The 23,775-nt window shown below is 31.4% G+C and overlaps 3 protein-coding genes and 1 pseudogene across 3 annotated transcripts; 3 read left to right on the plus strand and 1 right to left on the minus strand.

Annotated features, from left to right (window-relative positions):
• The first annotated feature begins 345 nt into the window (after positions 1–345).
• LOC145565414 (tetraspanin-9-like) lies at positions 346–1,642 on the plus strand (annotated as a pseudogene).
• Positions 1,643–3,603: 1,961 nt separating this feature from the next.
• Positions 3,604–10,416, plus strand: LOC145565415 (tetraspanin-8-like). Its single transcript, XM_081625428.1, has 2 exons — positions 3,604–4,110; positions 10,062–10,416. Exons 1-2 carry the CDS (start codon positions 3,604–3,606, stop codon positions 10,362–10,364), a joined length of 810 nt encoding a protein of 269 aa, XP_081481554.1. The 3' UTR covers positions 10,365–10,416.
• Positions 10,417–10,423: 7 nt separating this feature from the next.
• On the plus strand, positions 10,424–14,507 carry LOC145565416 (tetraspanin-9-like). Its single transcript, XM_081625429.1, has 3 exons — positions 10,424–10,428; positions 12,590–13,070; positions 14,184–14,507. Exons 1-3 carry the CDS (start codon positions 10,424–10,426, stop codon positions 14,496–14,498), a joined length of 801 nt encoding a protein of 266 aa, XP_081481555.1. The 3' UTR covers positions 14,499–14,507.
• A 2,039-nt stretch (positions 14,508–16,546) lies between these two features.
• LOC145565417 (tetraspanin-2-like) lies at positions 16,547–22,862 on the minus strand. The gene is made up of 2 exons (XM_081625430.1): positions 22,353–22,862; positions 16,547–16,831 (listed from the first exon to the last, which is right to left on the minus strand). The coding sequence occupies exons 1-2, from the start codon at positions 22,860–22,862 to the stop codon at positions 16,547–16,549; spliced, it is 795 nt and encodes a 264-aa protein (XP_081481556.1).
• Between the last annotated feature and the right edge of the window lie 913 nt (positions 22,863–23,775).

The following is a 23,775-nucleotide window of genomic DNA, read 5'->3' on the forward strand; positions in this document are numbered from 1 at the left end:
TTATATTTGCAAAAATTAATAATATATTAATATTACTATTAAAATACACATGGAAGAAATCAAAGACATTAGAGTAAAGCAAAATTCCTCTCCAAAAGTGTCGCAACAATTGCGTCTAAATTTCCTAATTTTTTGTAGCTTAAATAAAACATAGGGAGTAATATATATCAACATTTTAATACACATTTGTAGCGCTATACCCTCCATTATTACCAATCAATCAAGCTTCAAATACTACAAAAATGAGTCAAACAAGATTAAAATATCTCAACTCCAATTATAGGGCTAGAGTTTTTCGCTGCTTTGATCGCAATCGGCACCGGAGTAAATCTAAGTAGTAGCCACATGAGTTCCGGATTCGTAGGTTTTCGATTCCTAGGGATAACTCTCATGATCATAGGCGTGGCACTATTAATTCTAAGCCTTCTCAACTGCGTGATGTTTCGTAGACCCGAACTTTCCATAGCCAAGTCCCTATGCTGTTCACTGCCTTTGATCCTTGTCATGATCGCCTTGGGGTTCTTCGCGTTTGCGGTGAGCTGCAGTGGAGGAAGTAGGTCCATACCTGGGAGTTCATACAAGGTGTATCGTGTTGAGTCGTACTCGAAATGGATGCAAAGCAAGATTAAGAATAATTGGGATGATTATTATGCTAAGGATGTTGTTAAGAATAAGAAGTATATATGTGCCAAAAAGGAGGTTCATGATCAATTTGCTGTGAATTCAGCTTTTCAGGTAGTTCAATCTTCCTGTCATTTTTATTTTTAATTTACGTAAGCTTAAGTTCCGGATTTTTTTTTTTTTTTTTTTTGAACCACCCTTAATACTTTAACAAACTAATAAATTAGTTAACATTCACATGTAGCTGTATAGTTGTATACGTCCTCCATTTGATACTAATCGCAATATTACTTTGACCGACACACATATCAATTCACAACTTTGACCATTAATAATTGTAATTAGATATTATTAAGAAGTATACAATGATTATATAATGAAATATATATGAAGACTAATCCAAAATATTTTACTTGACTAGCTACAAAAAATATTTTTTTCTGTATTGGTAAAAAGTATATTCAAATTAAGTACATAATAAATAGTACAAAAGTCAAAATGTGGTGATTATTATGAAATGGAGGTACAAAATGGAGGAAATATGAACTAAAAATATATATATTTATTGTCAAATAATATAAGAAAGACTTTAAACTTTTAACATCGTTAGTTACGTACATATATAGACAACTAGCTTACTAATTTAAGTTACCTTGGCGTAATGTCCTAATCCGGCTTTATTAGTCTACATATGTTACTTAAAAACTTTCAATGACTAACATATTGTTTGTTACGTACCTAGATAATTAGTACCTTAGCTTGGCCAGATAACGGGACAACCTTGACGTACACCAACGACGACTGCAATAGATGGGATAATGATCCAGACACCCTATGTTTCCGTTGCGAATCTTGCAAGGCAGGTCTTCTTCAAGACGTAACGAGTCACTGGTTTTGAATAGGAATTTGGTTGATACTTTCAGGGCTCTTTGTATTATTGTTGCTGGTTTTTGCTAATTTTATTGGTGGTGCACAATTTCTACGCTCATTCTATGAGAGTTATTATACGCCTTTAGCTTAGTGCTTTATGTCAATTCAGGCTCAGGCGCTCAGCGCTAAACCTATATCTTCTTCAAGTGAATCTGTTATGTAATAATGTCAAGATATCTATATACTATATTAAAGTGGAGCTCTTTTGGAGGAATTTTCTCTCCTAAACTTTTTTTTTTTTTTTTTTAAAAAAAAAAATTCAATTTTATTATGCAAATAACACATTTAGTCTATATTTCCAAAAAAAAAAACATTTTATGACAACATTCTAATCTATTACTGTACATAAACTTAAAAAACTATATTAATTGTACAAGTATTTTAAATAATTGCTAACCAATATATATTAACAATTGCTTCACACCAAAAAAAAAAAAAAAAAAAAAAAAAAAAGAATTTACAACTCTAATTCTCTTTTTAGGTTAAAAATTGTAAACTAATAAGGCAATATACTTAAGGATATACAATCTCTTATCCATGAATTATAACTACTCTGTATTCCATCACATACAAAACTATATGATAGAATAATTTTTAACTACCCAATTACATAGTATAACTAATTGAAATAATCTCACAATATTGTAACCATTTTTTTTTTTTTTTTGAGTAAGTCTTAGAATATTGTAACTTCGTAATTCATAAATTGACGTAGACAAGATCCGAAAATGTAGCGTAACGCATCGACATACATAATCGAATCTAAGGATAATTGGATGATTTGGATCAAGCACGCAGAGAAGATGGCAAGCCAGCATTGTTTAAGTTGACTTGAGCGTATGAGACCAAGTCATGGTGTACGTTATTGGTTTTTTAAAATGCAACTACTGCGTAGTAGCACGTACTTTTGGTGTAAGTTTCTTCGCTATTAGTGTATTATATTACTTGATCAAAAGAAAATTATATTTTTGTTGACTTCAACATATTATATTACAAAATTTGATTGTCGACAAAATTTGAAATTGATAGATACCATTTTCCTTTAAGTTATTGTATATGAAATTAAATATTCCCACTTGAATGGAGCTACGTGAACGCGATAGGTTACTAATATTTATCGACTTAGCATGAGACGAAGCTTCTAAGGACTAAGGACATTAATATCTCATTAATTTAAGGAGAAAAGCTCAATCCACTTATTAGTCTTCAAAAATTGGTTTGCACAAAAAAAAAAAAAAAAAAAAAAAAAAAGAAGATCGAATTATATTGTAAAAGGCAAAAGCTAACGAAAGCTCCCGGAGCGTTGGATAAGCTAGTTAAAAGTAGAAAGATTAAATTAAAAATTAACATTAATTACACCGATCGACGCGTGATTTTGTCATGCTTTTCCAAATTTATACCACTTTAGGTGATATTTTAAATGTTTATCCAACGCCCCTCAAACGTTCGTTAGCAAGAAACCTTGTAAAAATAGTCAATCTATTAGTCGACATATAATTCCTTGTGACTTATCACTAGCTAGTTTTGTCCAAAAATTGGTTTAAAATGATCTTAAAACAGATTATTTTGAGTTTAAAATACTTCATAAAGTCTCTTAAAATGATTGATTTTCAATTCATCTCCTTTAAAATTAGGAGGATGTGTATTTATTGGCTATTTAATTATGTTTACGACCAAAAAAAGGACATTGAACAATTATAAATATCTATACGTGGCTGACGATATCGTGTGGCCAACAATCATGGAGTTAGTTCGCTAGTGTTACAAGAGTTACTAGTCAGTGTTACAGGAGTTACTTCGCTAATGTTATATTGTTATAGGGATTACTTAGTTGTAACTTAGTATTATAGGGGTTACTCACTCAGTGTTATAAGGATTATTCAGTCAATTTTATAGTGGTTATTTTGTTCTTTTACAAGCAGCCATATGATGTGGTTAGCAACACACAAAACGTAATATTTTTGATGTATGTACTATATATAAACACTTTATTGCACGGCTCAAGTCATCTTCACAAGAAAGTCTTTGTACAAAATTTTGTAGTTGTGCAAGATGAGTGGCGCAGCTGGAGGGTGTATGGTTTTAGTTGGGAGTATTTCATTATTTATCCCATTAATCTTGGGATCGAGCCTACTTGATTTTCTCGGCTCAAGTTGCTCCGGTTTTCGCTTCCTTGGTGTAACACTCACCATCATCGGAGTCATTACACTCCTCCTCCTTTGCTGCGGCATTCTCTATTCCATCGCAGGGGGTTCGGATAATGTAGAAGCATTGCCGATCGTTGCGTCGCCTTTATTACTTCTCCTCCTCGGCTTGGGGATATTCGCGTTGGCTGTGAGCAGCAAAGGGGGAGGAGAATCGATCCCTGGGAGATCGTACAAGGAGTACCACGTAGAGTCGTACTCTAAGTGGATGCAGAACAAGGTTCATGATACACATTATTGGGAAAAATACTACAAGAAGGTTATTGTAAAAGAGCATGTGTGCAGAAAATTTGGTAAGGATTATAGGCGAGACTCCCTTGATAAATTCCACAAACGAAATTTATCTCCTTATGAGGTCAGTACTTTAAATTAATTGTTCTGTATTTTGTATTTTGAGTTCATGTTTGTTTATTTTAGAGATTATCCAAATAATTAAGTTTACTTGTATATACTACGGAGTAGTAATGTAAATATAAATAAATAAAATAAATGTGCGACTAATTTTTTTAAACAATTATACTTTTAATCTAAAGCTTTTGCCAAACAATCATTTTTTTTTTTTTTTTTTTTTGAACCAGCCAAATAATTATTTTTTCTTTTTTTTTTTTTTTTTTTTTTTTTTTCTTTTGAACAATTGGTTGATATGATTTACTTTTTAATTTATCATTAAAAAAATTTAATAAAAAAATTAAAAAAATAAATACCACGTTTTTATCGGTTTTCTTTCACTTTCTTCTTTGTTTACGCATTACTGGTATATTTTTTCCCTTCAGTTGTCTTCAATCATTTTTCTCCCGTTTCTTGGGGTTATTTTATATTGAAATTGTGAATAATCTTATGGTTTTGAGTGAGATTCCCTGCATTCATTTATTATTTTTGGGTGGTGAAAGGTTGTATAAGATTTATTTAGGAAAAGTGGAGGAGAATTGGAGAAATCTGATTGTTGAAAATTAAGCTGATGTCGATTTGTAGATCGTCTTATTCAAAAGATTTAATTGTGAACAGTTGGTCTGGGTTATAGAGATGCCTATTACTTACCAAGGTTGATAATAATATAATCTAAACAAACCATAATAAACAGAACTTCATCAATTTGTTTGCTCATATATAGTTAATATAATGCGATTCAAATTGATTTTTGTCCTATACAATCCCGTAAATGATCTATGACTCAATTGATTGTATGGTGAAGATGGTGGTTTTTTTTTACAAAAAAAAAAAAAAAAAATTAAGTCAATTTTTTTAAAAAATAAAATATAAAAGGCAAATCATATTAACAGTTCACATTAGTCAATAAAAATGAACGGTTGAGATTTGATTAATACAATGGCCACAATTTGATTGTGGTCACACAAAGGAAAAATATGTTGAATTAAACAAGGCCTTAATCCATTCTTTTAAGCAAAAATATTTTAAAGTTCAAATAGCGACAAATATTATCAAATATCGAAATTAATTGAATATTTTTTTTTTTTTATTTATTCAAATGATAGTCTGGTTGTTGCAAGCCACCAGAAGAATGCAATTTCAAGTACACAAGTCCAACAGTTTGGGTAAAGCCGGAGAGTGGAAACTACTCGAACGTCGACTGCAACAAATGGGACAATGATCCAAAGACCTTATGCTACGATTGCCAATCATGCAAAGCTGCTCTTCTCCAAGATGTAACTTCTCATTGGTTTTTCACTGGCATTGTTTTGGTTGTGATGCTAGGCTTACCAGTCTTAATTGGTTGCGTTGCTATCATCACGGATAATATTTCATCATCTAAATTATCCGTCAGATTATTAGATTAGCATTTCTTTCGAAATTATCGCAAATCACAATAACAACATATACTTCGTATGATGTTGAATCCAGACCAAGTAGTTAATATTCTGTGATAAAATGCTAAGATGTACGTGTGTTAGAGATGTTGTATGTGACCAAATTAATAAAAGTTTGTACCAACAAAAGTATCTTTATGCCATCTATTTGTGACAATTATAGTATGATGAAGCGAGTTATTAATATTAGGGTTTTTTGTCATAAACTAACTATAAAAAGCCCTTTTTTTTGTGAAAAACTATCTAAAAAAAATGTTGTAAGAAACTACCTATTAAAATGAAAATGTTGTAAAAGACTTCCCTTTCACCGGATTTTCACCGTTGACTAATTTTTTTAACATTGACCACCCACTTGCCAATCACTTTTAAAACTTTTTTTTCCATGCCCCACCAACAATGCCACCTATCATGTGACTACTCGAGGGTGGTTAACGCCCGAAAAATTAGTCAAAGACGAAACTTGGACGAATAATAGTTTTTTACAAAATTATTTGTTTTAATAGGTATCTTACAACATTTTTATTTTAATAGGTAGGTTCTTAAAACATTTTTTTTATTAGGTAACTTCTCACAAAAAATTGATTTTAAAAGGTAGTTTTTGACAAAAAGTCCTTAATATTATTGTGTTGTATTGTTTAATTTTAAGCTTCATTTACTATTTTATTTTTATTTAATTTGCATGTTATCTTTAGCCACAAGTTATCAAATTCAAACCTTATTAGTTTATTTATTTGTTTAATTCTTTTTTCAATGCATATTTGGTGTAACTAGGAGTACATTTTCATTGATAAATATTTTGTCTTCTGGTAAAAGTCAATAAATTTCATGCTCTTTGATGGTTTAGATATTCATGTTCATTAACTTTGACTACTCTTGTACAAGTATTATTTTTAGGTTCATGTTCATTTATTTTGGCCTTTATGTTCTTTGGATTTAATTAGCTTTTATGTATATTGAGGGTGTATAATGAATATTGTGCATCCGGATACATAAATCTATAATTATCACGAAAGATAATTAATAATTCAAATTGTTAGGAAAAACTAAATGAACACCTTTTTTGAGGAAACTAAATGAATTCTTAAAGTGAGAGTATGTAGCAACAAAATCAAGTAATTAGAAAGAAAAAAAAAAAGCAACAACAAAAATATAATAGCACTAGATATTTCAACGCGCGCAATGTGCGTGGTATATACGATAAGCCCTTTTAAAAGAATTACTACTAGTGGCATTATACCTTATGCCAGTTTGCATGATATTTTATTAAATTATAATTATTTGCTTACACACTACAAAAATTTGGCCTTTTTGCGATAAGTGAAATCTGTTGCTAATTTTTAAAATCCGTTGCTGGACATAGCTAGCTACGGATATATCGACAGAATCACTCCATTGGTAAAAACCTTGTCGCTAAATGGATTTAGAGATTGAAAAAAAAAATCCGTCGTTGGATTTAGCAACGGAAAAAATAAATCCGTCGCTGGATTTAGCAACGGAAAAAAATAAATCTGTCGCTAGCTTTAGCGACAGATAAAAAATTCCGTTGCTAGATTCAGCAACGGAAAATAAAATCCGTCGCTCATATCAGCAAAGGAAAAAATATTTTGACTCTAAAGGAGAGTCTCTTTGGTTCGACCTCACTCGGGTCAACCCGACTCGGCTTTGCATGTAAGGCTCCTTGAATCCCCAATCGTAAGAATTGCAATTGGTAGGAGTCGAACCCGTGACCTCAAAATCACATAGTGAAACTCTTACCAACTATACCAAATATTATTTGTTTACTTCTACGCACATAATTGATAATAAGTGAAAGAAATATTAGAGACGGAATTTAAAATCCGTCTCTAACTTAGAAACGGATTTTCAAATCCGTCTCTAGTTTTAGAGACGGATTTGAAAATCCGTTTCTAGTTTAGAGACGAATTTAACTTACATAATTCGTCTCTAATGTAATATTTTACATGATTCGTTTCAAAAATTATTTAGAGACGGAATTAAAAATCCGTCGCTCATATTAGCAAAAATCCGTCTCTAACTTAGTAACGGAAAAAAAATTCGTCTCTAAATTCAGCAATGGAAAATAAATCTATTGCTAGATTCAACAACGGAAAAAAAAAATCCGTTTCTAATTTAGAGATGGATTTTCAATTCCGTTGCTAATTTAGAGACGGATTTTTTAATTTCGTCTCTAATTTAGAGACGGATTTTTTTAATTCCGTCACTAAATTAATTTAAAGACGGATTTTTAAATTCCGTCACTAAATTAATTTAAAGACGGATTTTTAAATTCCGTCTCTAATTTAGAAACAGATTGAATTCCGTCGCTAGAATTCCGTTTCAATATGGAAATTTTTTTGTAGTGACAAGCGATAATAAATGTGTTAAATGTTATGTAGTTGCACAATGTTCGAAATTTTAGTAGAGATACTTTGATTTAACGAAGCAATGGTATAATTCGAATTCTTGAAACATTAATGCATGTCTAATAAATTTTATGTTCTTATATATTAAGACAAACAGGATAATTAAACAACACAACACACAATTATACACTCCATAATTCTACTCCATATATAGTATATTTAATTTAGAGTCTCTTTAATACTTTGTACTAAATGGTGATTAAATTCCAAATTAAATAAATAAATAAATAAAACAAAAAGATATGGAGAAAGTAAAAGATGGATTTAAATATATAGCAGCAATATAATGTAACTTTTTTTATTAACATAAATAATTTATAAATTTAAGAGATTCAAGACTCAAGAGATAATTTTACGGCTTTTGAAATTAAATAGGGGTAAATTTGTAAAAAGATTATTTTTTAGGCATACACTTGTCCATGCACAGCACTATATATTCAAACGAGTTTATTAAACTTTTTATAAGATAGGAAAAAAAATTAACAATCATACAAAATACCTCTTTATAATGAAATACTTGAGGATATTTCTCTTACGTACTCACAAATCATAATTATTAAGTCGTAAAATTATTTTTTTATTAAACCTTTATATATATATATATGGGTTGGGATTCAATGAGAAAGATCTTAATTAAAATGAGAAGGATGAGAACGAATTCTAACCATTCACAAGAAACAAATCTGGCGGTTTATATAAAAGCAAAAATGCATATTACTTTACTTCGATCATCTCCCTCACCAAATTACCTCCACTAATATCACCAGATTATAGAACTTTGAGGTTGATCTCCATAGCTCCCAATTCACACTCTTCCTTTATTTTATCAAGCTCCACCATCAATTTCGTCCTAAAATTTTCACTCCACAACTCCACCTGCACTTTTAGTTGCCATTTCTCCTTTTCTTTTCTCTCTCTTCCTTCCAAAAGTTTTTCCTCTCTCAAAATTATGGCCTCTCTATTTTTTTTAACAATAAGTTCTAGCTTAATGTTGAAAAATTGATGGTTACAGCATTCAATTGCACAAATTTAGCGAGTTATATTGATATATGCAAGTCGATTTGAGAGTGAATTCGGTAGCCGACTAGCCGTAGACATTTTGATCAAATTATTAATTTTGCTTGTTTAACATTTTTGTAATATATTAGGTACTGTTCAAAATTAGTTCTCGTCATTTATCACGCTTTTTTCGGTTAATCAATATATATACAAATTTTTTGAATATTATGCATATTATATTTAAACATTATGCATATCTAACTATGGAAATATGCACACATGGATGAAAAAATATGAACATTTATTGCTAGACTGGTAATTCTTTTATAGACGTTGGATTAAGAACGACATGGTGTTTCTTTTTTTTTTTTTTTTTTAATGGAATAGGGAGGGGTGATTTCATTAAATAATAATAGTCATTCGGCACTTACAATCATCCCTTAAGAGATCTAAATTCTCAATACAAGAATTAAATACTCCTAAACTAATGGCATCGCTTCTGAACTGCTCCTTGATAATTTTAGATGTCTTTGCATCGTTCTTGACGGAGCTCCATTGATGTATAGTCGCAAAAGAGATATAACTTGATTGATCATCAAGATCTGCAAATTTGTCAGACGAATCTTCTAAATCTGCACCCCTATACCAACAGACGCGCAATTCCACAAATTTACAAGACGAATCTTCAAAATTTGTATCCCTGCACACACTAAAATCAAACAACCAAACAATACTAAACCCTACATGGAGGGACTGACAAAACCCTACATGGAGGGACTGACTATAATCACCATATTGATGGTGATCTTTATTGACCAAAAACATTAAATTAAAGAAGAATTTGGGGCTTACCATCGATAAAAGTCGATGGCAGCCCCTAAGTTTTAATATGGTAGGGTGGCTAGGTTTGAAGAGAGAGAACAGAGAAAATTTTAGGGTTTTTAAGAGAGAGAACAGAGGAAATTTTAGGGTTTTTAAGAGAGAGAACAGATAAAATAGAAAAAAAAATATTGAACATTCTTTTGAAAATTGAAACATTTTATTTCGATGATCATCAGTCTGGTTGTTGCAAGCCACCAGAAGAATGCAATTTCAAGTACACAAGTCCAACAGTTTGGGTAAAGCCGGAGAGTGGAAACTACTCGAACGTCGACTGCAACAAATGGGACAATGATCCAAAGACCTTATGCTACGATTGCCAATCATGCAAAGCTGCTCTTCTCCAAGATGTAACTTCTCATTGGTTTTTCACCGGCATTGTTTTGGTTGTGATGCTAGGCTCACTAGTCTTGCTCGGTATAGGTTGCTTTGTTATAGCTATCAGATCAGATCGTTCATCTGAAGATTATTCGAGGATATAAGCATATCTTTCGGTTTTTTTTTTTTTTTTTTTTTTTTGGGCATTTAGAGAACTACAAGGATGAGGTAAGAATCGATTTCATATCTCTTAAAACCTGGAGGGAAGCTCTAACCACTTGAGCTATCCCTCACTCTGATCTTTCGATTGTAATTGTGGCATGACCAGTCCTTATTATGTACGTATGTTAGTGGTGTAACGAATATGATATATTGGCTATGATGTAAGAACGTGTGTTAGAGGTGTTGTCACTACGATATAATGGTGACGGCTCACCCTCTAAAGAATCAATCTATTTAAAATCTCCCTAATGAATAAATAAAGGTTTGTTCCAAATTAATTGAAGTTACAAAATTATCTTTATGCTACTTATCAGACAATATTTGTGACAAAATTTGATCATGACGCAAACTATTTACCGGGTATATGCTTATGTATTGTTTACTTTAAGCTTCGTTTACTCATAAATAAATTCATTAAAAAAATTAATTTGTATTGACTTGTTAATACTTAATTATTTAGTTGTTTGATTATTATTCTTTTAATTTAATGCATATATCTAGAGTAACTAGGAGAGTGATTTAATTTTATAATTAAAATAGTTATTGTTAGGTTGAAGTATGAGTAGTATTTGTCCCACATTGAAAAGAAAGTAAAGGACTTTTTGTGGGTTTTGATCTGATAGTGCCTGGGGGTTTTAACTTAATTTCTTAATGAAGTCTTCTTATTGCTAGAATCTCATTATTCTAGTATGGATTTAAGACAAAGATTCAAAAAATATACTTCCTCCGGTTTGACTTTTACACATGTGGATATTGTTTTACTCGTCTCGATTTATACTTTCATAATATTAAATTTTAACACAACACATTGGTAATTAAAGATATAACAGGGGAAGTATAATAACAAAGTAAACTATTTTCTTTTTTAAGGTTAAGACGAAGAACGAGTCACTTTTAGTGAGGTCAGGTAAGGCCGCGTCAATATCAAACTTGAATCGTGTTAAATTATTGAGTTCATACAGATTAAAATCTAAATTATAATTTGTTTGGGTTGGTTTTTAGGTCGGGCCAGGTTTTGACACCTGCCTCTAGGCCCTCCACCCGTAATGATAGGCTTCTTCTTTATCCTAATGCTACCAAGAAGTTACTAGAATGCTTCCCACCTACATATGCAATCAAGGTTATACAAAACAAAGTCAAAGCTTGTTCATAAAACCTCCCACCATTCTTGGAATTATTTAAGTCCATCTAGACTGTAGAGCCACTAAACAATCAATAGAATCAGAGAAACACTTTTCTACTACTGAATAATCCACTACTTTATTAATTTTTTGGATTTGGGGAGATTATCCTAATACTTTAAACATTTCTTGTAATAGCTCTTGGTTTTTCTTTTGTTACGTTGCACATTATATTAGTCCAATTAGCGTAATATCTTACTTCAGTACACATCATTTGTTTAATAGGGAAATTTTGACAATTACCACCTTCTGTTATGTCCATTTTAGCAATTACCACCTTCTATTTTTTATTTTGAAAATTACCACCTTCTATTTTCAAAAACATCAAAAGTTACCACATTCTTGCCTCCCAACTATCACAAGACGTCATTTTGGGCTCATTCTTTCCCTTTCCTCCCTATTTCCTTCACATTTCTCATTCTTAACTCGATTCTCATCCCCCCTCTCACTTTTTTCCCCCAAATAATCAAAAACACTTCAATTCACTCCTCTAAATCAAAATTGACGAACAATTATTGGTGGTTTGGGGGAAAAAAGTAAAAGAGGAGATGAGAATCCAAATAGGAATGAGAAATGTGAGGGAAATAGGAAGAAAAAGGAAAGAATGGGCCCAAAATGACGTTACGTGGTAGTTGGGGGGCAAGAAGGTGGTAATTTTTGATGTTTTTGAAAATAGAAGGTGGTAATTTTCAAAAAAAAAAATAGAAGGTGGTAATTGCTAAAATGGACATAACCTAAGGTGGTAATTGTCAAAATTTCCTAATAATTTATAACTAAAGTATTATTTGTTGAACATTCAAATATAGTGACACTTCACAAATGCCAATACCTTAGTTTAATTTCCTACCTTACCTTACCTATAACAACGTTTCAATTCGTACACATTACAACTTACAACTTTAAATACAAACTATATATCAACCTTGTTCATCAAATAGCACTAGCTAGTTTCTAGTTTGCAAAAATGGTTCGATCAAAAACACTAGTCAACTTAAATGTGAACAACTATCCTTTTCTTTTGTAATTATTCTAGAGTTTTGTACATCGATTGTGGCAATATGTTCCGGAGGAAGCCTACTCTACCATATAAGTTCCGGTTGCACGGGCTTTCAATTCCTAGGGATGACATTAGTGGTCATCGGGACTGCACTTTTAATTCTCAGCTTTACAAATTGTTTATTGTATCGTAAACCAGAGATTTCCATAGCCAAGTCCATATGTTGCACGGTGCCTTTGATCCTTGCCCTACTCGGCTTAGGGATCTTTGCGTTGGCGGTGAGCAGTAAAGGAGGAGGGAAGTCGATACCCGGGCAATCATACAAGGAGTATCGTGTAGAGTCGTACTCTAAGTGGATGCAAAACAAGGTTGAGAAAAATTGGGATGAATACTATAAGAAGGTTGTTGAGAATAAAGAACTTGTGTGCAATGAGCTTGCTGATCTATTAGGAATTGACCTCGCTTTTACGGTACAATTTTAAAACCTTTTTTTTTTTTTTTTTTTTTTACAAAAGGGTGACTTTTAAATGTTAGGAATTGATCTCGAGTTCTTGAAATTCAATTTTGCAAAAGGGTGACTTAAATGTTATATGAACGGACATGACCTATAAAAACTAGTTTGCTCGTTTATATAAATTTTCCAAATGTTAACTTTGTATAACCAGTGTGCAAATAGCCGCCCAATGCCTTGGGCTAATACTTTAAATATATGGTACATAATAACGTTAAGCTAGATAAATAAATTTAACTTTTCTTTTTCTTAATTGTTTGATAATTATCTTGAATATGTCTTTTAAAAATTAGGCACTTAATTGGTGCATCTTTTTGATTTATTTTGTTCAAAGTTGCTTGTACGCGGGTTCGTTGCTTAGATTCGGAGAATTATGTCAAATGTCTTGTATATTATGGTCTAAAAATGTTTAACAACTATTAATTGTTTTAATAGATGTTAAAAGTAATTGTGTCATAAAATCATAATTTATATAGAATTAAAAAGAGATGGTTTTTCAAAATAATAAAATAATTAAAGTAGGTTATAAGTTATTTCATATAAATTTAATTGTTGTACAATCATAGTGAACAAAGTTAGTACAATTCATTTCTTCAAAAAAAAAAAAAAAGTTAGTACAATTCAAAACTTATATGAACTAACTTAACTAGTATTTTTTTTTTGTTGTTAAGTAAAACAATATTATAAATAGATAGCTAAGATAATAACACTTATAATTATATATTTGTTAGTTGCAAGTTCAAATCGTGGCTGACTTATAGTGTAAAAAGGGGTAACATGTGACACATATCAATATTATGTACTGTATTAGGAATATTTATACTACCTCCGACTTTTATTAGTTGCAATTTTGAATTATTTTATATCTCACAAATAATACCCAAAGTTACAATTAATTAAAAAATTAAAAATCAAAGGTAGTATATATATAAAATAAAATAATGATATAAGTGTACATATAGATTTTTGCCTATTTGTAGTCTGAAGGTATCGATGTTTAAAATTATGCATTGACACTCGATCTAAATTGAGTACTCGGTGTCAAACTAATCAGGAGAATTTTTTTTTACAGTCTGGTTGTTGCAAGCCCCCAGAAGATTGTAACTTCAATAACACAAACCCAAAAGTTTGGGTAAAGCCAGCAAACAATGGCAACTACTCCGAAGATGACTGCAATAGATGGGAAAATGATCCGAACACCTTATGCTTCAACTGCCGATCATGTAAGGCCGGTTTCCTCGAAGACGTTACGAGTCACTGGTTTACAACAGGCATTGGACTGGTTCTTATTGCAGGCATACAAATGTTGATGGGCATTCTTTGTTGCATATTTAGTGCTAATTTATCTCTTCATCAACAGGGTAATAGGCAGCCTTTGTTACTTTAGTTTTCTGGTAAATGTGCTAGTCTTTTGATTTTATTTCATTCATTCTCTTTAATCTTGTGATGTTTGTTGCGCTTCATTTTTATTTTTTGTGACCTTTAACATTTTCGTTAGGTATGTATGTTGTACTAAAATAACACTACTTTAATTTTCACTACGTTGTTGGGTAACTTGGGTTGAATAAAAGGGCATTGTGCATGTGTGTTGCTTTTGTTTAATTTGTTAAGTTTCCCATCTTAAATTATTCATTTCTACTTTTTTTATCAGCTGAGGTTTAGCTTTTGTACAACTCTTTTGATAATTTGCAATGTTGAATTATTCTAGTTTAAAAGAAGTCATCAATATATATGAAGACAGCGCCTTTAATTAATAAAAGTATTCAATTCGTTGGTCTATTCAATGTAAATTAATGGAAAAATTAGAAATAATAATCCCAATTTTTATCAATATTGCTAGAATAATCTCAATTTTGAATAATTCTTAAATAATCCGAATTTTGGAAGGTCTTCTTTTTCTTCAATCTCAAACCAGTAAACAAAGGTCAATGACCTGTTATAATAGGTGATGTGCCACATTTCAAGCCATAGTTGGTCCAAAAAAATGAATTTTTTCAAAAAAAATTAAAAAAACCTAGAAAACCGTAAACCCCCCCCCCCCCACCACCACCACCTAACGCCAGCCATCTACGCCTACCCCTGCCCCAATGCTGCGCCGCTTTCCCCCCAATCCCTCTATGTCGGTGTTGCCACCCACCTCCACCCCCAATTCCCTCCTTTTCCGATTCGATTTCTGCCAACCATGACCGAAACTCCCTTTGAACTTCTCCAACCATTCGAAACACCCTCAAAATCCCTCCCCCACTCCCGAAAACCCCCAACAGCCACTTCCTCACCGTCGAAAACCCTAGCCACTAGGGTTTCGAGGTAAGAGGAGTGGTGGTTGGAAGTTCTCAAAATGGGGGAGGGGTTTTAATTTATTGGTGGTTGCGTGGGGGTTTCGGAGAGAGGGGACGGTGGTTTAGAGGGCACGTTGGAGCGGTGACTCTAGTGGTGGGGGAGGGACGACGGTCCAGCGAGGGAGGTGACTGGGCTGGGCGGGTTGCCGGATTGGCTGGGTGGGTTTTTTTAAAAATATTTTTAACCAATTAATTTGCTACACGTGTCACTTTAACAAAAAAAAAGTATATAACCCATTCAACCGGTAACCGGTATTTGGGGTTGAAGAAAAAGAAGATCCCCCAAAATTCAGATTATTCCAAATCGAATAATCCAAAGTTGGAATTATTCTAGCAAAATTGATGAAAGTTGGAGATTATTATTTCTAATTTTTTTCTAAATTAATTAATATGTAGTACTAAGTAAATATGTCTATGCAATGTAAGCTACGGCCTAATTGACATATGACGTACATGATAGGATTTGGAACAAATTTTGTACTTTAAGTACACTTAGTTGCTGATTTTTCAAACATTGTTATACTTGTATCAATTATTCAATGGTATACAGACAATAAGCTAGGTTAACTTCGTTTTTCTCCAACGTGGTTATGATTTATCCCAAATTCCCAATCCTCAATTAAGGATTATAAGATATTTTATTCTATCATATATTTGATGTCAATATATTATTAATCCAGTGATTTTTAAAAATATGAAGCACTTCATATTACAGAATGAAGATGATTAGAATACAAAAATGTCATGATTATATTAACAAGTAAATCGATGAGGTTTTTTTTTTTCAAAACAACTAATATTCAACAGAGTATCTATTATAATAAATATAAATAACTTAAAATTAGAGAGTATCTTATAGATAGGCTTCATAATATTGTACTATTGTACTTCATATGATACTTGAATTATATATATATATATATACATATATATATATATATATATATATATATATATATATATATATATATATATATATATATATATACTAGTATTCGTATACTATACATTGTTGTACCATTTTACCTTACGTACTAAATTTGAGATTTTACAAATGCATGTGAATAAATCGTATGGATTGGAGTACATATTCATCCTACCTTAATTTTTCGTGTTCCTTAACAAGCATTCTTGGCAATATGAAACCAGAAACAAAGAACAGCCATGCTATAACGACAATAGTGCCACTAATTGTCCATGCTTTCTTCAATTCTTGAGCGTAACCAAGCTTGCATACTTGACAATTATAACAAAGCTTCTTTGGGTCATTTTCCCACTCATAGCAGTCAGGATTTGAGTAGGTACCGTTTGATGGCTTGATCCAAATAGTGGGGCTTGAAAAACTAAAGTTGCACTCCAACGGCGGCTTGCAACATTCCGACTATAATAAGTAATAAACTAATATTAAGAAAAGAAAAAGGTATTGCTGTGAGCCTGTGATCTTTAATAATACCTCCGTTTTATATTATTTGTAAATTTGAAATACTTTATGTCACAGATAATACCCTAAAGTTAAAAATAATATGAAACATAGATGTTTTGAATAAAATTACCTGCGTAGATCAAGATGTTTCTAGAAATTGTATTCAAAAGTACTAGCAAGTATAATATATATACGACAAAATTGGTATAAACCACCTTTTTTGAGCAACATTTTTTAAAAAATCATCTTTTATGTTTTTTTTTTTTACTAAATCACCTTTTAAATACCTAAATTTTTTATTGCACCACCCCTATTTCAAATTTTGACGAAAAATTTAACTGAGACGTCAAAGGGGCCCACAACTTGTGCTTTTCCCTCTTACATCATTTATTTTTTCCCTCCCAAAAACATTCGGCTCTTCCCTCTATATAAATGCATGACTAAATTGAGTAAAGTTCTAAAAAACCAAACCTAATTTTGCTGCACAAATTAAATTGTAGTCTTTGTTCATTCTCAAACCCTAAACTGAGGTAATTGAAGTGGATGGTTGAGATGGAAGGAAAGGTTTTGCCGTGGTTGTTGATTTGGAAGTGAATAGTTGAGATGCGATCCGTTACATTTAAAATAGGGGTGGTGCAATAAAAAACTTAGGTATTTAAAAGATGGTTTTAAAAAAAAAAAAAAAAAAAAAAGGTGGTTTTTTCCAAAAAAGTTGGACAAAAAAGGTGGTTTATACCAATTTTACCTATATATACACAGTTTGATTTTCACGGTCTCTAAATATATTTTTCTTCCAAAAAAAAAAAAAAAAAAAGTCTCTAAATATATCTGACCTTAAATGGATTATAATCATCATATACTCCGTACTACGTTCACTACATACTTACTATAGACTGAAAAGAAAATAAAAAATAAAAAATAAAAAACTTGATCGAAACAATCAGTAAAAATAGTCTTAGGGAATATATGTATGCTATTCATATGAACATGCATATTCCTATCAATTTTAGTATACGCATTCAATGCATATCTTAAATATTAATTTCAATACTAGATTAAATCCGTGCAATAGATGTATGGTTGTTAAATACTTTTAATGACAATAAAGTTATTAAAAAAAAAAAAAAACGTTTAAAAATAAGTACTCGACACCAGTGGCGGATCCAAGATTTCCAATTAGGGGTAGCGCAGTCGTGTGCAGTTGTTTAAAAACATTTAAAACTCAAATCTAAACCGAACTTTATTTTAGGGATTCATATTGAAAAATTCTCCAAAATCGATTAACAAATTAATAAATTGAATGATTTTTTTGATGCAATGCAACGAGTTAGTACATTGTCGTGCTCCAAATTAATTGATGATTTGATTTTGAGCATACATACATTTGACTGATCTGAGAACTTATTCAAAAAACAATTACTAAGATATATTAGACGTATAAAAAATAATTGTTATAGTTAGAGGAGTGGGGGCCCAGATTGTATCTCGGCTTCCCACTAATTTTTTATAGGTTATATGACATTGTCTGTTTTTGAATAATAATAATAATAATAATAATAATAATAATAATAATAATAATAAACTTTTTATGTTAATTAGTACTAGTAATTTTGTACTCTAATTCATATCTAAATTATCATTACGGCTATTAAAATACTCCATATTGCGTAAAGAACTTGTAAAATCAAAAAAAAATTCTTTATTATTAAGAGTAATGGAAAATTTTAAATTACTTTTAATCTTATTAATGCTTTCTTATTCCTGTACATAGTTAAAGAAATAAATTATAGGAGCAAAGATAGGTGAAAGTACTTAGAAAGATGGGTGAAAATACTAATTAGAAAAGGAAAAAGTGAAAAAATAAACACAATGGGGTTCAAACCCCTGATGGGCTTGCCACAAAACCCAATTTAAGATATTCTTCTTCTACCACTGCAGCAATGGTTAACATGTAGTACAATTAAGCAGTTTTAAACAATTTATTCAAATTTCTAGGGGTAGCATGTGCTACCCCTTGTTAGTATGTAGATCTGCCAATGCTCGACACACCAATTATTTAAAAGTATGAAGTATATTTGAAAAAATAACCACAAATAATAGTTATAATAAATTATTTAATATTTTAGAAAGTTTAATTTAGATTTTATGTACCTCCAATGTAATAATCTAGATACAATCCTTTGTTAGAGTAGGATTTTTTTTTCCTTTTTTTTTTTGCAAATAATTTTGCATGGAAATTTTTTAATGTAATGTCGCCAAGTGTCTCTCTAAGTTTTTTCTTTAGTAATATACTAGTTTTGTGCCCCGTACGACACCCGGATTGTTTATTGAATTTTAAGATAAATCTTTAATCTACATGTCAAATTTTAAAATATATCATTGAAACAAAATTAGTTAGGAATTGATGTGCTTTTGTGACGATGTGCTATCTAGTAGGCATGTAATGACTAATAATTTTGTTGGTGAAAATGTTCAATTTAATTTAATGCATTAAAGAAAATAAAAAATTAGAGAAAATAAAATTAAATAAAATAAATGTTCAAATTCCGTTGGGTTGACCCACACCCAAAACTTTGGGCAAGTGTTGAACATTTCTTGACTCGTAACCTAAAGTGACCCAATCCGAGATAATTCATGACCCGACCCTAATTGACAGATCTAAATAGTAATAAAATTCTATTAGATTGTGAAGTATATATTATAAATGGATGTTTTACGCTTTAGACTACTTCCTTCGCTAAAAAAAAATTACCATATAAAAATAAGTTTATGTGATGTTTTTGAGAATTATAATCTAATATATTTTTTGAATAAAATTATAATGCAATTTGTACATCTGAAATATGGGTATTTTATCGAAAATAAAACTCTAAACTAACAATTTTATCCTAAAATTCTATTCAAATAGAATTCTAAACTAACTTTTTTATCTTATGAAGTCTATTTAAATTTATCCAACGTGGCGCGACACTTGGCGAAAAATTAGAACGCCAAGTGTCTTGTCTCGTGACCTGCTAAAAGTTTAGCTTTATATATTAGTTATATGATAATAGATTCACAAACTATATATGCATAATTTAATACCTACTACTCTTTCTTTTATAATGTTAGTCCCATATGAAATCAATTACATAAAATAAGAAAAGAAGAATATTTGGAATGTAACATTAAAGTACGTACAATATAATTTATAATTAATTTACCTTATTTAAGTTTTTTGATTTATTTTTGAAAGCATAAGTCATTATGCATAATTTAAGGTAGATATTTTCTTATTTAGAGTCATGTCATTAATCCACAACCAATTAATTCCAAAAACATTAAGTTAAAAATGGAACATATTCAATATAAGTAGATCTTTTTGAAACGACCAAAATAGTATATGAAACTAATATTATGAAACGAAAAGAGTATTTTTTTTTTATTATTATTTTTTATCTTAGATTTTTATAGTTGCCCTATTATTCATTTTCCTTTTTCATTATTGATACACACAATCTAGACCCGATTTGAGTGATTTGAATAGCTCTCTTTCTAGGTGTGGTGTGATTAAGTCCAAACCGTTTTAGTGCGGCCATTATCTCATGGGCAAACAGACAAATTAACTTGACATTAATCAGCCCAACTACCTAAGGCCCGTTATAGGTGTCACGTGATTAAGTCCAAATAATGTCCAATAATTAATTGGGCTCAATTAATAATAGACTCCCTTTTCTCAAAAAAATAAAATAAAATAAAATAAAATAAATAAAATAAAATAAAAAATAATAATCTAATATATATATATATAGGGGAGTTTTTTCCCGAGTTTTTAGAGAGCCAAGAAGGATTTAATTTTTTCAGCGCGCCACGTAGGATAATAAATTTTAGTGGTAGCCAATTAAATATGAGATTATTAATTTCTTTTAGAATTAATAATTTAAATGACACGTAAGCAAAATTGGCGAATGAGATTTTCCAGTTTAAATTAGTTAAATATAAAATATTATCTTTTGATATCAGGAATTTTATCTAAATATATAACAAATTTTAACACATAAATATAAATAAAAAAAATTATTTTAAAAATTCAAACAAACCGTGCATCGCACGGGTTTCATCTAGTAATAATAATAATAGACTCCCTACCTAAACCCCAATTCTTCGGAAAATAGCAACATCAACCCTCTTATTCTTTTTTTTTTAAATGACGAAACCATCTTATTCTTTAAACGCAACAACTGTTCTTTTACAAATTTACGCTAGTCATGTAATTCCTTTGACCACTGTTAAGATTTGTAAGTGAGTAAAAACATAACGGATTTTCACCATATACCACTGAGTTTAACGTTAATTCACCGTTTACCACCAAAAATTTTCAAATTCACCATATAACCTTCAGTTTTATGAAAATGTCACAACATGCCTTGCCGTTAATTTAGTTAGTCATTAACGTTAATTGTGCCATGTGGCAGCTTGTAATTGGTGATTATTAATATTATTTATTTAATTAACTAACTTTAAAAAAAAATTAAAAAAAAATAAATCACCACCAACTTAGCCACCGCCGCCCTTAGCCCAACCCAACCCCCCCAACCTCAGCTGGCTAGCGCTTGGTCCACTTCGCGGCTGGCCGGCGACCATCCCCCTCCCTCGTCAGCGACAACCCCGACCCAGCCACCACCTTAGCACAACCACCACCTTGGCTAAATTCCCCAACCACCACCTTAGCCTGATTCCCCACTCCTAGCCTAAAACCCAACCACCACCCCGAAATCCTTTCGCCGACAGCCTAAGCCTTCACACACACGTTGCGGCCACCCAACTTGCCAAAAACCACCGCGAAACTTTAAACACCGAAATTGAAACCCTAGATTTTGGTTTAAGGTTACAGCATATGTGATGGTTTATGGGGTGGAGATGGCCCCACAAGGGCGAATTGGGTTTGCCGATGTGGGGGATAGGGGTTTGGGTGCCGGCCGGTGGTTAGGGGAGGGTTTTTCGAGATATATGAGGGTCAAACACGGTTTTTCAAGGGAAGGGGAGGACCGTTGCCAGGGGTTTTGGTCGGATTTCGCACCAGTGTGAGGGTTTTGGTCGAATTCTGCACCGGTACCAATGTTTTGGTCGGCTACTGCGTTGGCGTGGTGGCTGGCTAGGGGGACGTGGGTGGCTAGTTTTTTTTTTAATTTTTTGATAATTATTTAAATAATTATTTTAAAGTTAAATAATTTAAAAGGCAACCAATTATACGATGCCACGTGACATTATTAGCCTTAATGACTAACGGTTAGTTATTAATGGCATGTTGTGACATTTTAATAAAACTAAAGATTATATGGTGAATTAAAATTTTTTTTGTGGTATATGGTAAATTAACGTTAAACTCAGTGGTATATGGTGAAAAATCCGAAAACATAATATTGTGGAGAAGGAAAGAAGAAAAAAAAAAAAACATTGCATAATCTCGTTTTAGTTGTAACAAAAAAGTCGTACGTACCTCAATAGGAGTCAAGTGTCTAGCAAAAAACTGATCTTGAGTATCATCAGCAAACTTGTGCCTAAAATGAGAGCATACATTGCTATCTTGGTAAAGGCAGTGTTTGATGTTCATCCATCTTTCGGGGCTAGAAATCCACCTCTGAAGCGAGGCGAAACCGATGGTGCTTTGTGTAAGAGCATAGAGGCTAGCAAACAATATAAGGAGGACAAGCTGCAGCCCAAAGCACGTTATGGCAATGATCACACGCTGGTTACTAGACTCACCATTTTTCCAATTGTGGCGCATTGGCATAACAAACAGGCACAAGACCGTAACGATTAGGCCGAATCCTGCACCTACGTAGATAATAGACGTGAATTCTCCACGCCCATCATACTTCGCATTCGTGTTGATGCCTAGGCACATGTCGCTTGGCTGGTTCAATAGCCAAAACCCCGTCGACACAATCGTGATCATTGCAGTGGTTACACTTAAGGTAATCAGTCCACTGATTATCCATTTATTCATAATTTTCCACTCTTCTTGTTAAATTGCTACTAGGAGATTTATTTGTACCACACACTTACGAGAAAGAGAGTAGAGAGGGGGAGGTGGTGAATTGAAATACGTGTTGTTGAATTGAAATACGTGTTGTTTCTATATATATATATATATATATATATATATATATATATATATATATATATATATATATATATATATATATATATATATATATATATATATATATATATATATATATATATATATATATATATATATTATTGTGAGGTTTGTTTTATCATCAACGTATAGTGGTTTATATATATACATATACGCAAAAAGAATGACAAAGGTAGAACGATGGGCAAATTACTCAAAAAAAAATCATGTAAATTAGGCAAAAGTCTCTTTTTGAGTTCTGCAAAATCCAATCGCGATAGTAGTAGAAAAAAAAAAAACCTGTTTTAGGTTTGATTATTGTAGGTTTGATTGAAGGAAATCTATGTGATAATCTTTTGTATAGTAAATTTTATCTAACATCCTATTAATTTATTCTATTACTACTATTTACTCCGATATGATAGTTCATTGTCGTAGCATCTTCCATGAAACACGTCCTAATTAAGAATTAAACTTTGCTAAAGTTCTTATATCATGGATTTAAGTGTCATTATGACCCTTTCAATGTCCGTACGTGAACTTTTTTCTTTATTTTATGTTAATGAGAATTAATTAGTCGATTAATCTAAGCATAAACAATTAAGGAACAAATGAGTGGTCGACAACAATCATTTGCGGGAGTTTTCATCCATAATAATTTTAATCCAACTTGTGGAAGATTTTAACATGATTCATGAGGGAGCAAACTGTATAGTCTTGATACAACTAATATAAAATACCTACTAAATATACTATTGCAAGATTAAGGAGTATAATA

The sequence above is a fragment of the Chenopodium album genome, chromosome 10 (genome assembly GCF_948465745.1).
Source record: "Chenopodium album chromosome 10, dcCheAlbu1.1, whole genome shotgun sequence".
NCBI classification, from domain to species: Eukaryota; Viridiplantae; Streptophyta; class Magnoliopsida; order Caryophyllales; family Amaranthaceae; genus Chenopodium; species Chenopodium album.